Raw genomic sequence first — 15,218 nt, 5'->3', positions numbered from 1 at the left:
AGCTGCCTAGAGCTGCTTGATTTCCTCGTGGAAACGGAACGGAAACGTTTCATTTGGGGGAGGCAGGGGTGATAGTTGCCGGTAATAGTAAATGACCAAGCCAAACGCATCACAAAGCGACTATCATGAATGGTAATTATAATTCATTTAATTTGTGGAGTAATTGGCAAAGCACCACTTCACGTGACAGATGAATCACGAGCTTTTGTCTTCCAGAGGACCCCAAGCTAGGGAGGTTTGGGAGATTTTTTCCAAGGTCGTGGAACTCATGGGTTGAGAGGCTGGGCCTGGAGTCCGGATTTACAGCTTCCGCCCAATGCTGCCTTTTGGCTCAAGCAGTCGGCCGAATGATCAAAGCCTTGCCGTCAGTGGATCTGCTTCTAGATTATGAACTCCTGTAACAATTGCAAGTTGCACAGCAGTTAATTTGAAATAACTTCTGATATCAGGCATTGTACAATTATCAGTTAATCTCTTTCAACATATGATTGTGGCATATCCTGTTTTTCTTACAGTGGAAAGCGTCCAGAATCAAGATAACAGCACGAGGCACTCCTATCCCCCAATCCCCTAGTTCTTGAACCAGTTTTTTAGTGCCGGTTTTAACAGGTGAAATATTGCGGTTTTACAGATAAAGAAAGCAAGGTGCCCCCAGCATGGTTCTGATCCACCCATTCGGTTGGTCTGATGAGTCTGAATGATGGCATTAATAGATTCAAACAATCATTTTGATATTTGGATTAAATCGCCTTCTAATTTGAAGCTACCTTTTAAGCTTTCCGTGTATGTACAACGCTATAGCCAGATTAGCTTTCGTTCAGGTGGCTTGTGGAGTGAAACAGCGTTTTAAAAAAACAACTTGCAGATGCATAGAAATCATTTATATCCGACTCTGAAATGAATGTCTTAATATCTTTCTCTTATAGGTTGGGCTTTCTGATTTTAGGGGATGTAGGGCATAGTAAATGGACTTTATACTCAAATACATACAGACGTATATGAAAAGGTAATAAGGAGAAATACGAAAATGGATATTTATTGTATATAGTTAGTGATATTGATATATTCCGTTAAACCAAATGAAATTACTCTCTTTGTAAGACAAACACGATTGAATATTGTTTGTTTCAGAGGCTTCAACCTACCTGATTTTGTTTAAATCTTTATCAAACTTTCTTAGTGACATTCCACTATATTTTAAAACTGGTTGATCTTCCAGGAGAGAGAGAAATCTTTCCACTCTTCTGTTCCTTTGTTCATTATTACAGCTTTCCAGGTTGAGGAATAGAAAGAAGAATCAACAAAAAGTTAAATAAGATACTTCATGTCAAAACCTGTCCCATGCGTGGACATTTGCCCGTATCATACAGGCACATAAGCACTTGACCACACTTATTCTGAAACTAGCACACGAGAGTGTGCCTGTAAATTCTTGTCTCTGTTTTGCATACTATTTCTTGCAATACCTTTCTTCTTACATAAAGCATATTTTCCTTTAAAAATCCACTTTCTTTAATGACATATATTCTTTTTTCAGATTATTAAAGTAATATGCTCTTCTTTAAAAATTTTGAATAATTCATAAAAGTACAAGAAATAAAACAAAACTGTTACCTTAGTCCTACTATCCAGAGGCAGTCTGCATTAGTATTTTGGTATAATTCTTATACAAAGTGAAGAATTTTTTTTTAACTAAGTGTAATATAGAGCCTATCTTATTTAGAAAATCTGGATTATACTTTACATATAATTTGTATTTGGCTCTTTACACTTTACAATATACTGTGAGCATTTCCCACACCATTAAGTATTCTTCTAAGTAACCAGAAATACATCAGCAATAGCTCACTTAAAACAGTGAACGAGCTGCATTAAAAGCCAGCCAGAGCCTTACGGAAGAGCTGATGCTATGAATACCAATCATAGCTTAGTTGCTGTTCCATATGTTAATTTAATTTGACAGAGTAAGAGTCTTTGAAGTCCTAATTCTCTTTTGCATCCAATAAACCAGTTTTTATAGTGCCTGAACTTTTAGACATCAGCCTGCAGCTAAACTCATGTCGGGAAGTTGCCATGAGGTCGCATGTAACAATGGCCAGAGGGGAGTTCCTCTGGAAGTCTTGTTAGAGAGGCGAGGGGGACTGTGAGGGGTCACTGGGGGAGGGGGAGGGGTTTGGGGAGGGGGGGGTCAGTGTCTCTGGTGATAGTGTCTTACAGGCCTGTGGTTTTGTTGCCATTTCCCAGGAGCCCTCAAACGTTGTTTGCAGTAGCCCAGCAAGATTCGTTAATAGGCATTTGCATACATTTTTGTGTTTATTAGCGGGCTCTGTGGCTTTGGAAGGGAAAAGCTAAGCAGAATTCTCAGTGGCATATGCTTTTTGGCACCCAGACTCGAACAGGAAGGTGACTCTCTATCGTCTTGCCCATCACCAACACTTAGAATTTGGACCGTGAGTCCGTTCAGCTCACAGACGCTGTTCAGGGACATCGTTAGGGGTGGGGGGGGAAGAAAAGGACATCGGAGATCAAGACAGAAGAGGTTAAAGATAACAAATCGTGATGAATGTGAAGTTGTATCAGTGCAAGAATTTAGAGTTTTCTTATTTTTTGATTGTAAGTTCTTTGAGGGCAGAAAACCATGCTTGTAAGGTATGACTAGTTTAGATACTGACTTCTGAGGTCTTAATAGTCATTCCATCTGCTCCGCATCAAAGGGAGTGTCATAATTGCTACAAACGTGAGGAATCAATGCCTTGTTAAACTGGGTTTCATTTACAATTATTGATCATCTACCGTGTGCCAGGACCAAAGTAAGGTTAGAGTCTGGTTCCAAGGCGAATGCGGCAGACCTTGTAGCAGAGGATGAATGGAAACCAAACACATGAATGGTTAGCTTCAGTAAAAAGGGACAAGGACTTTGGTGGAGTCCCATACCGGGAGTCCTAGGCCTCACGGCATTTGTCTGAAGTTAGGAGTTAATTCACGATTAAATGAGTGTGAGGGAGGGAAATGATGGAGAAATTTCAGAAGGAGTCCATGCCCCTCTTTCGAAGCATCTGGAAGGTCTGTTCCTTGGGGAAGTGCTTTGTAAATGACAGTAATTCGGGAAGAGGGAGCAGAAAGATGGAGTGGCCACTTAGGAGGTACACAAGCCAACATTTAGGAAATTGGTCATTAACGGGAAATTATTGGACCAGTGCTTAATTTTTCCAGTAAGGATGTTTCTAGGTAACAATCCTGTTGTGACCGAGTGGTTCTGGGATGTGGTAGACATGGGATTAAGCAGCTGCCCTGGATAGTAATGATGTAATTGGGTTTCCAGCATAATTTCCAGTCCTTCTACTGCTCCTGGGTGGTATCAGCTACTCCTATGATCTAAGTTCCATGTTAGCAGCCCATGTCAGCTTTGGCCGCCGCTTTCCAGTGTACAAATGGAACTTGACTGTCTCTTTCCACTAAATTATTCAGTTTTTATTCCTTTAAATAAAACTAATACCAGGGCACCTGGGTGGCTCAGTGGGTTAACAGCCTCTGCCTTCATCTCAGGTCATGGTCCCAGGGTCCTGGGATCGAGCCCCGCATCAGGCTTCCTGCTCAGCAGGGAGCCTGCTTCCCTTCCTCTCTCTGCCTGCTTCTCTGCCTACTTGTGATCTCTGTCAAATAAGCTATTTTTTTTAATTAAAAAAAAAAAAAAAAACTAATACCATACCTGCCTTTGTCACTTTGTGCTGGTATAAAACTGTACTATAGACTGGGAAGCTTCTAAATAACAGAAAGTTGTTTCTCACAGTTTTAGAGGCCAGGAGGTCCCAGATCGGGGAGGTGGTACAGTCTCGTGAGGTCCTTCTTCTGGCTTGCAGACGTCTTGTTGGGTCTTTCCATGGTGGAAAGGGAAAGCAAGCTGCCAGGAGCCTCTTCTAGAAAGGCATCAATCCCATGACCCAATCAACCCCAGAGGTCCTGTCTCCTCATACCATCACTCTGGGGGCTGAGATTGCACCTGTGACTTTGGGGGAGACACATTCAGGCCAAAACGGTACCTACAGAGTAGGAGTAAGCATTAGAGGAAATGAAATCCCTCCTTGTGGAGGAAAAAAAAGCCAAATGAGACAATCAAATGCACCAAGAATTTGCCCGAGACTTGGGATACCCATGTCTGACTGAAACATCTGTTCCGTGGGCTTCCTCTTTGCCCTCAGGGAGCTATTGGCACGAACCATGAGCTGTTCCCCTCAGATCGGGGTATCTCACAGGCACATTGCGGTTCTTCTCTTCAGTGGGTCTCCTACTCCGTGCAATTCCCTACTCGCCCATTCCGGCATCTTCTCTGTACTCTGCCTCATCTCAGTAACACCTTGTCCACTCACCTCTGTCGTTTCCCCTCTCCACATCATTTCTTCATTTCTTTCCTTCGTCTTTCTCTGTATTCTTTCAACTCTCCATAGTTCTGTGTTCTCTCCGCTCAAGCCCAGCCTCTGTCTTCTAACCCAAAGACACTTGGAATTATGTGACCGGTGTTTGTCCCTGCCTTGAAGGGGCCTTTATCTTCAGCGGCTTACCCGGCATCTATCAGGTACTTAATAAATGCTCCTGTTCCTGACCGTCGTAATTCCAATAAGAAAGTTCATTCTGCTTTCCAAACAGTCAACTTACAAACAGACTTTTGGAACTCAACTCCAGGGTTGGTTGAGGACTTCCCGAAACGTGGTCAAAAAAACAGCAAAAGGCTTTTTGTTGCAGAACTGTAATCTTGATGTACTTTGGCCCCACCTGAATTCCACTGTAATTGCTTTTACAATATATATCCTGCCATCTACTTTAAAAGGTTTCATTCTGAACGCATCTGCTGGCAGAGGATGGGTTTGCTTTCTTTTCTAGGAAACTGTAGCTTAGCAAACTATTAGACTGTCAGACTTTAATTTTTCTGACTTCCACACTGTTGATTAATTTTTTTAAAAAGCCAAAGAAATAGATTAGCTTTGTTTGTGCATTTTACTCAATGATTATAGGTTAGCAATTTAATAATTTTAAGAGCAGATAGTGCATCTAAATCTCTTCTACCATTTGTCTGCATGTCACCCCCATACCTGGGAGCCACAATGCTTTCAAAAGAGCACATCAAAGTAATTGTTTTGCCTGGCGCCAGTACAAATTTCTGCTGGGACCTGTCCCATTTAATATAAATTATATTACCTGTGGAATTTAAGAGGATGTAAGGTGTAGCGTGCCCTGCAGGCAGGAAATTTAAACTACGGATTGCCTTTTTTTTCCTTTTAACTCTGGTTTGTTCCTGTAATATGGGATATTTAGCATCCCTAACTTCTGTTTAATCTTTTTGCAGGCGTATTTTGAATTTGCATTCTTATGGAAGACAAATTCGAAAGGCCTCTTATTCTCTGAGTCTCGCTTGACAATGAAAAATCTCTAAAGCTAGTGGTATTAAAGCAGCACCTAACTATGGGAAGTGGGGAAAGAGATGCTATTTGAATAGGTCTACTTAGAAACAGACCAAAAAACGAACAAACAGAATGATGAAAATAACCAAGTCATTATGCTTCAATCCTGATGTCATGCCTCTGTTTTGCCTATATAGAAACGAATGCCGAAGTCAGGCATCCACAGGCAGGGCCTTGGAGACATAAACTGCATAGTCAGAAATCCACTGAACCCAATTTTATATTCTGCTTCATGGAGGAAGATAGCAGACTTTCAACAGGAAGGAGAAACCCATGTCTACGCAGCTATTTAAATGAAGAGGTCCTCCTTCCACATACTGGCATACCTTCAGTGACTTGGGTCACCCATACACTAATGCCCTGTGGACACCCCCAGGGGCCCAGGTGGTGCTCAGACATGAGATGGCAGCACACGTATCATCTCGGGGGTCAAATGTCACCAGGAACCTCCCCCCTCTCCCCCACTACCGAAGACAAAGGTAGACAAAAGTTAATAGTACAAAAGAAGAAATATTGAAAAGAGCCAGAGAGGAAGGAAAGAGAGAGACGGAGACAAACAGAGGGAAGAAAAGAGGGAAGGGGACCAAAGAGCTAAGACCAAAGCAATCTAAGTCTGCTTCTGTCCAGCTCCCTTCTTCATGCTCCGATGATTCTTACATCCAGTCCTTCCCAGGCCACAGCCTAGCCTTGAACACTTACCTGTGGGACACCACAGCTGATAGAAGGCTCCTTTCCTGTTTCCAGCTGGAAAAAGGGGCCTCCACTCGATCTCTTAACTGAGTCCTTGTCTTAACCATTCTCATGATACAGGTCCTCATCACCAGGAATGAATACTTTCTCCAAGTCTTTTTATTCTTTTGTCCATTAATCCAAGTAGTGTCTGGAAGACAGATACTACAACCGTGAACAGTCGTGACCACTTGCTGAAACACTGTCTTAAATCTTTATCTCTTGCTTAAAAGCCTTGACATCTTACTCAATCCTCACTTCTATAAAAGTGGTATTATCGTTTCAATTTCAGAAATCATTGAGCAAGATGTCCTATAGGTTTTTAGCCACAAGTATAAACACATGGCATTGGTAATGCTCCGGAAGACCTTGCTGCTTTCTCTTTGCTTCTGTGTGTGTGTTTCTGTTTGCCCCCCACCCCCACCCCACTCCCCTCCCCGTGGTCTCTGATTTATCGTGGATATCTTCAGATGGGAACTTTGGATATAGGATCCAGGCCACCTTCCCTAGTTTTCTCCTTGTCTGCCCACCCCCCCTTTTAAAAATAGCTCCTTATTCGTTCTCAGAGCACTGTCCAACTTAAACTGAAATGCACACCTTCATGGTTTTCCTTTGGTTTCTTCTGTGCTTCCTTTTTCGTACAAAAGGCTAATTAAGTACCTTTTGCTTGAGGGTGAACTGAATTCAAACCCCGAAATTCAACTCTTAAGTTTTTGACGATATAGACTAAGTCATAGTAATGAGAAATCACCAAATGTCAGGAAAAAGACCTGGTTTTTAACCTTCCCCGGATCTCCCCTCCCCCCCGCCCCCACTGCGGAAGCTTGTTCCTTTCAGCGTAGAGCCCCACAGACCCTGCCACAATGATCAAGATCCTTGTGAATAACAGCATGAAGCAATGAGGCTTGAGAAGAAGGATGAACATTTTCTAGTGCTAAAAATTAATGTGGATCTAGTAGAAACTCAACTCTTTATTTCTTTCTTTTTTTTTTTTTTTTTTTAAAGATTTTATTTATTTGACAGAGAGAGATCACAAGCAGGCAGAGAGGCAGGCAGAGAGAGAGGAGGAAGCAGGCTCCCTGCTGAGCAGAGAGCCCGATGCGGGGCTCGATCCCAGGACCCTGGGATCATGACCCGAGCCGAAGGCAGCGGCCTAACCCACTGAGCCACCCAGGCGCCCCTCAACTCTTTATTTCAAAACAAGACTTAATATGTATAATCATTTGGAATACTCTGATAACTTCTACTAGCAAGCTTAAGACACAACCAAGTTTAGAAAAGTCCGCTGGGCTCAAGTGTTGGATCTGCAAAAGAAGTGGGTTTTTATTAGAAAAACAAATATTCTAAGGTTGGCATAGCAGACACTCTGTTTCTCTTTAAAGTTACTTTTAGGGCACCTGGGTAGCTTAGCCGGTTAAGCGTCCAACTCTTGATTTAGGCTCAAGTAGTGATCTCAGGATTGTGAGATCGAGCCCCAAGGTGGGCTCCATGTGGATGTGGAGCCAGCTTAAGGTTCTCTCTCTCCCTTTCCCTCTGTGCTCTGCACCCCCACTCTCTCTCCCTCTCTAAAATGATAATAAGAATAAGAATAATAGTTATAGATAAAAGAATAACTTAACAATGGAGCTGAGGTGGTTATTGGGAAGATGAGCCTTCTGAAAACCTTAACATGTTTTCAGCCTTCACCAGAAGCAGGTGACAAGATAGGGTCCACATCCTCTGCCCAAGACAGCAGCCTCCCTGATGGCACATTGCTAGGCAGAGCTCCAGGAAAAGCTGTGTGGTGACAGGGAGATTAGGAGGCGGGTAGCAGGGCTGGATCACGTACTCTAAGTTGTCTATTTCTCCTATGACCTTAGCATGGTCGATTCCACTAATAGAGCTCATCCCTAAAGCCAAGACTCCTAATGAGCACTTGGGCATTTAAATTTCCTTCATATCAAACAATTTCAATTCCATTTCTTTATTTCATGGGGTTCCTCACCCTGTAGCCCTCCCCCATCCCTTAGAGTTTAGGGCATCTGTGTGGACAGAACATCATACCACAGCGAAGGTTCGGTATTGATGAATAGCCAAGATTTGGGATTCAGCACATTCATTTATCAACAATTTTGTGCTTGAAATTGTTTTACAAGCACGGACCGCCAGGAAGGAGACTATTATGATGGCATTTTCTATACTAAATTCCGCACTCTGTGGATCTGGCCATATCTCCATGTATAGATAATATACTACATGGAACACTCTCGAGTTAGACACTGTAGATTCCTTAATATTTATTATCTGTAACTATACTTTCTTCCCGTTAGTTTTTCTGTTTACGTTCTCCATCCAAGTCCCAAACACTCAATAGTTGCGATCCTTACCACATTTCCCAGAAGGATTCTTAAGGTAAATGAGAAGTGTTTTTAAAATTTCTTTAAATTTCTGTCTATTATTTTAGGAAGCAAAGCAATTAAAACCTTTTAAAACATTAAAGTGAGTTTGATGTGTGTTTTATATCTTGTTTCTCCATAGGTTACAGTAACTAAAATTTTCAGTACTGTAATAATAATGGATGAAAACTTGTGACCTTACCTGTTTCAAATTTGGGGGAAAAAAAAGAAAGAAAGAATAAGCAAATGAAAGAAAGCATGTTGTCTGGGCACAGTCTTCATAGTGGGCTTCAGCAACATAAAGAGCAAAAGCTTTTAGACATCGCTTCCCACATCTAGAGCTGCTGTGAAACTAATCTCGTAACAGGTCTGTAGAGGGCCATGGGTGTCTGCGTAAGTCCTTTTCATTGTTCTATTACTCTCAATATCACTTTTCTTTTGCAGTTCTTCTTCTGCCCTTTTAAGCAGTCTCTAGAGTTTACGAATTAAGTGAAGGGAACAACGCGGAGTGGTATGGTCGACAGTCAACCCTCCGTATGTGTTTGGAAATGCAGGTTAAGTTTCTGGAAAGAATCCTGGACTTGGGATCCATTCAAGGACTTAATGTCAAGGCTTAACTCTGTCAGTTACTAACTAGGGAAGTCCTTTAGGCTCTCTGGGCCACAGTTTTATGTAACTCTGAAATGTAAATTGTCACGGGATAATTATGCCTAATGTATAGGGGAAGGTGAGAATGAAACGGGGCATGGTATTTTTAAAACTGACATCACTATGAAATCTATAGAGAAAGAAAGTTAGAGAATAAGCTGCTTTGAGGATTGCCAAATCCCCAGAAGTGGTCATTTAGTACTTACATATTCCTGCTCTGGGGCAGGCCGACACTTAAATTCTTCCTTTCAGATTACAACCTACATTGCTTGAAAAATACCCTCAGAGAAAGAAATGTTGTAGGTCTTTGCTTCACAAAGAGAGTCACACCAGACGTGACAAAACCAAAAATGTCTGCATTATTTATAATCCTGATTCTCTGGTTTTTTATTTATTTCCCCATCCGACATTTCTTCTATGTTTCCATTCCTTCTGCCATTTTGTGCTGTTTTGTCCCCTGCCATTCTGGGGCAGTTTTCCTTCTCTTCTTTCTCTCTAGTGAACTCCTTCAACGATTTCCTCCATTTGAAACAAATTCCACCTTTCATGTCCTCCTCGGGGTTAGTTGTCTTGACTTCTGCACAGGAAGACGATTCCACAGTGGTGCTTAGCCTCAACTCCCCTCCACACAACCCTTCTGGTAAGGAAGCTTTCCTTCATGTTGCACTTGAAGTCTATTTCCTATTCTTATGTCTTCAGAACAAGTTTGAAAACAGCTGGTTACCATCCTTTAGCCCTGTCCTTTCTAGACGTTACTTCAAAAACGTTATATCACTTTTCAGTCTTTTTTGTCAAGCATGAGTTATAGAACTTCCTTTAACTTTTACTCCTCAGGCATACTGTTCAGCCTTTTAATAAGCTGCATGGTGTAATTGAAAGAATATGGGCTTTGTAGTCAGACCTGGGTTGACATCTGGGCCAGTGTGACTCACTAGCTGTTTGACCCCAGCCACAGCACCTGACTTCTGTAAACTACAGTTTCCTCATCTGTCAGGTGGGGTTAATGAGACCCATCTCACAGGCTCCTTGCCAGAATTGATGACGCTTGTAACATTCTCGGTATATAATCAGTGCTCTGATGAATGTTAGCTCCCTCCCCCTCTCCCTCTCTTGGTGCTTCTCTCCTACATCAGGTCATTTCCTTCTAGTTATGGAGCATACGACTGAGCACAGTGTTAAGAATTTGAAATAACTCTGCTTACCCTTTCCTCAAGAGCACGCTCTCCTCCTCCCCCTATCATGCTGTTCCATCACTAGAGCCCTCTGAGGCATTCATGCCATTGCCATGTGCTACCTCCAAGAACCAGCTCTAAGAAGAAAACATCATGGGGAAACAATCTCAAAAGGAATCACTTACTTGACATTGGAGGAGTCCAGGATAGCTCTTGACCTCATTTTCACCCTGAAGAATTTCTCCGGTTACTTCTGCGCGGCTCACCCATGGCTCTCTCCAGCAGGAGGACATGTCAGATGTCCTTCAGATCACTTTAACATACCAAGTTACTCATTCGTAGGTTCTAGGTGGACCCCGGGATGCATTTTACTGCAGCTCCATGAAGCACCTTGTGGAAATGAGAGAATGTCACCTGCTCTCAGCTGGCACAGTGCCATGTCTGGCAGGACAGCTGGGGGAGAAGGGGGGTCTCTGGATGGACTTCAGGCACCCTTGCCCAGATTAACCTTTTTGTAGAAACCCTGATGTTGGCTCTGGCATCGTTTAATTTCACAAAACAGATGTTCATAAGGTACTTCACCTCCATTGTCTCTTTGGTATCATCCAGTAGGACACGTCCCTTAGTCCACTGGCCTTTTCCTTTAGCTACCTCTGTTAGTCCTCTACAGTCTGTAAATGACATGTTTTTCCCTGATTCACATTTATTCTCATTATTTCTATTGGTTCTCGCAGTTTCCTTACATGCACTTTGGAATATTTGCCTTGACTTCCATTTTTTGGTTGGTGGGGGGAGGTACTCTCTATATTTAAACTGTGCAATTTGGGATTAAGCCCAGCTGAGTTTCCTGAAAACTCCAACATTCTATTAATAGATTCCTAATAGAAGCAAATTGGCAAAATCCATATAGATGATTTATTTCAGTGCTGCTTTCCCTCTTCCCTCTGGAGATGACTTTAGAGATGACTTTAATAAGCATCTAAATGGCCTACACTGAGGTAATGAGGGAGAAGGGGAGAGGGGTTGCTGAGAGACTTAGATAAGCCACCCACTGAGAACTTTCCCGAGAAGTGAAAGTCCCACGGTTCTAAGAGGAGTATGATGCTCTCTGCCTTAACAGGAAAGAAGAGCCTTTTATGCTAAGCTCACAACCGTGGACAAGCCCCACATAGAAAAATAAGGGAGTGCAGTGAACAGTGGAAGTTTTCCAAAGCTCAGCCAAGTGAATGCTTGGAGACAGGGGAAGTGACAAGTTTCAGTCAGCTTGTTCTCCTATCCAGTTAACTGATAGTTATACTTAAATTCATCTCAAGGGGGTAGAAGAATAATGCAAACAAACATTTCTTTTTTTTAATGTGAAAAGGGATACAAATGAAGAAATGAGAAACTTGAAGATAAACGAGAGGCAGAGTTTCCTGACAGCATGATGTACTGACGTCGGGTACGTCTTCTGATGTAGGCGCATGGAATGCCATTATTAAATCTGCCAGGTCTCCATTTAGTTCCATCCATTTCTAATGTGCCTGTTAGGCTATTGCCTCCCTGGGAGCATAACAATTAAACAACTATTGAGTTAAGTAAATAGAAAAACCTAATAAATATTCATATAACTCCAGCTTGAAGCATTTCTTTTATGCTCTATAAATCACTAGAAAACATGTGACAGGAACCGTTCCTGATCTCTTTGAGCGTGTGCAGGATGCCCCGAGAAAGCTTTCCTGTTTATCACTTCTTTGAGTGTATTAATATGGATGTATATTTTTATTTGGAGACAGCTAATATCTGGAATAGTTCTTGGGCTGGGGAAATAGTAGTGAGAGGTTGGGTCTGAGGAAATTGTACAGCAAAAGCATGAGTAGGGCTTACGGAAGACTGGATGGGAGGGTGCAAGGTCAAGGGGACAGTGGTGGGAAGAGGAGGCTGGTGGAAGCTGGACCAGAGAACTGGGGACACCCGCGTTTCTGCTGCTCATGGAGAGACAGCCAACATAGGCAGCTTTGGGAAGAGAGATAATAAAATCTGGTTTTGATATGTTTGTTTTAGATGGCAGTGAAATATCCACTTGACGTGTTTCGTAGACATTGAGAAACACGGGGCTGAAGCGAGGGTATAAATAAAGTCCTGGCTGGAGTTAGGGTTCTGGGGCACACGTGAACGTAGGTGCTAATTGAATCCAAGTGGGTGCACCAAGCGAGTGAGTAGAGAAGGAAGAGGAAAGCAAGGGGCCCCAAGCTGAGGCCAGGGAACACTAAGTGATAACAAACCAAGGGAAGAGAGAGAAGGCAAAGATAAAGCAGGCAGAGATATTTGAGAAGCCCTATAGCCTAAGTCACATGCCCCTGACGCTATGATGTTGGGGATCCCATCACAGTGTGAATGGCGGCCGGATCCCTGGAATGGGGAGCTGCTGAGAAGTTCAGCTTTTGCCCAGTATTTGATGGCTCTCGGAGAAGTGACAAACACAAACTAGGACTACAGAGAGACAGGCAAAACCCGGGCAGACTCTCACTGGCTCCATGTTGTCCAACACAGAGCTTGGTAAGGTAACATTCGTTTCATGAATGAATGTGTGCATGAATGAGCGAATGGATCAGTCTGATGAGCAGTTCTGGATAATCAGGGGTTTTTCTGCGTGAGCGAGAGGATAACAGTATCGTAACTAGTAAGTGCAACTTAGTAATAGTACTGAGCAGGGTCTGTAAGTGTCACTTCACGGCTAACACATAAAACAGGCAGACGGGAGAAAGGGAGTGAAGGGAAGAAATCACAGAGGGGACAGATGGGAGAAATAGGAGTAGTGAGTGAAGAGGGCCAGGGGTCTCCTGGAGTGTGAAGTCAGAGACGTAAACAACCTAAATGTATGGGTTTGGGCTTTAATTTGTGTGGATCTCTAGCTGTTTTTCAAATGTTTATCTCATCTCTCTGATAGAGACTTGAAGCTTCTTGGCAAAGACAAGAACCACTTTGGTGTGTCTCTTCAGTACCTAATACAGGTGTTCAGTCCTTTCTAAAAATACATAATTATCTAGAAATTTAGTCACAAAAAACATCCAGTTCTGATAAATCGAAGTAAAATAACCCCTTTTCCACTCAGAGGAGGCTTTTTAAACTTTGGTTTTCTAAATCATTTACCCAAAGCCCTACCCATAAGAGAGTGTCTGGATACATTGTGAAACGTCCTTCAGAGGCAGCAGTACAGTTTAAGCAACGTGAAGAAATGTGCCTAGAAGATTTGAAATATGCTGCTTTCGCTTCCCTGACTCCATTTTCGTAGGAATACCTGAAAGTATTGGCAGATGAATTAAAGGCAGTGCCCATCTGGAGGGAAATCAGACATCCATTTAGTTTTGTGATAGAAGGGCTTATTAAGAAAGGTCAAACTTGTGTAGTAATGTGGAATGTACACGTGGGAAAGCTAAGCAGGGCTGGTGAGAAAATGGGGTGGAGCAGTTAATTAACTTTGAACCTGGGAAATGCTTCAACACGCAGTCTGCGAGATTTCCCTCAAAGAATGCAGGACACCTGGAAAATGTCAAATGTTTTATTTTTAACCGATTTGTATGCAGTAATCATCTGAATAAGAAAAATGACTTTGAAAGCATCAGAAGTGTAAGTTTCACCTTCTTCTAATTTAAAAACACCTGAGCACACTTTTTCTTGGGCTTTTAAGAAAAGAAATAAAATTCACCTTTGGGGGAAAGGGAAGATCAAGATGGCCGCCTTGACAAGTATCAGGAGGCTAGAGACTGAAAATAGTCCATGTCAAGTGTTTATAACTTTATAATGTTCTACCACATATGTTCCAAGAAGGGCAAGGAAGAGACTGTTGAAGAGGCAACAGTGTTATCCATTTTTATTAAATATATAAAAGTTGTCGCATCCATTTCCCGGCAGCAATCCCTGTTTTTAGGAGTGATGTCAGTGATCCTGTAAAGCAAGAGATACCGGTGGGTTGACCATGACTTTCAAAGCACTTCTAGAGGTGAAAACGTGTTTCTGCAGTAGGAAAGGGGTACCATTCTGATAAAGCAGCAAGACGAGAAAGGGAATGGGGGGGTCTACACAGTCTTGTTTCATCTGATAGAACTTTCCCAACAGAAAATGGAACAATATCAGATAAGAACATTTATCAGACTCGCAGACGTCACGGGCACTTCTCCTTGGGAACATCATGCAGCATAACCTTGCTAAATCCCAAATGTTTAAGAGAGAGATATATAGACTGGCATCTTGGGAGGGATGATAACAAGTCTGCATCATTCACACTGATGTATACATTAGGCATTTGGGGGTGTTTCTTAAATGATACCTAAGACAGTCTCACTGAAGAAACACATGAGTTCCCGGGTCAAAAGAAAGCTAAAGTGAATTAGGCAAGATATCTCCTAAAATGATGAAGGTGGTAGTAAATAAATAAATAAATAAATAAAAATGTGTACTTTTCTTCTTCCACTTTTGTCTGACTTTCCTAAGAACGGGTGACAGTGAAGGAGCCTTACGCATGATTGCAGAAGGCAGGTATCTAATCCTCTGTTAATTCCAGGCGGTAGAAGCAAGAGTAAGTCTGCAGCCTAGGTGAAGTTGTAATTAGTTAGCAAGAGCAGGTGTTTCCAGCTCAGATCTTTACAGATGAAATAGAATCTAAGAAACAGAAACTAAGCATTGTTTCAAAGTCAAGTGCAACTATTCTGAAAGATTTATGTAAATCTTCTATTTTCCCATTTCGGGAACTGTAATAGAGCACAATGTGGAAAAGTGTAACATGTTTATGACTTGCCATGAGATTGATGAGAATGGAAATGTCAGAGAGCCCATCAGCATCACTCAAAGACACGTCA

At 42.2% G+C, this 15,218-nt stretch overlaps 1 protein-coding gene across 4 annotated transcripts in view; it reads left to right on the top strand.

Annotated features, from left to right (window-relative positions):
• HMGA2 (high mobility group AT-hook 2) overlaps positions 1–15,218 on the top strand; it is a 142,061-nt gene that overhangs the window by 78,618 nt on the left and 48,225 nt on the right. Inside the window, exon 5 of one of the 4 annotated variants that reach the window (XM_082738266.1) lies at positions 8,703–8,894. The exons of 2 other annotated variants lie outside the window; for them this stretch is intronic. In XM_082738266.1, the coding sequence (XP_082594392.1) occupies positions 8,703–8,756 (54 nt within the window). In that variant the 3' untranslated portion in view covers positions 8,757–8,894. Of the gene's footprint in view, positions 1–5,341; positions 5,645–8,702; positions 8,895–15,218 lie in introns of those variants that run through there. One more of the 4 variants, XM_082738263.1, reaches the window with a different exon arrangement.

Source organism: Mustela nivalis (assembly GCF_964662115.1).
Source record: "Mustela nivalis genome assembly, chromosome: 7".
Classification (NCBI taxonomy): Eukaryota; Metazoa; Chordata; class Mammalia; order Carnivora; family Mustelidae; genus Mustela; species Mustela nivalis.
Note: the sequence above shows the minus strand (reverse complement) of the source record. Positions and strands in the feature narration are given on the sequence as shown.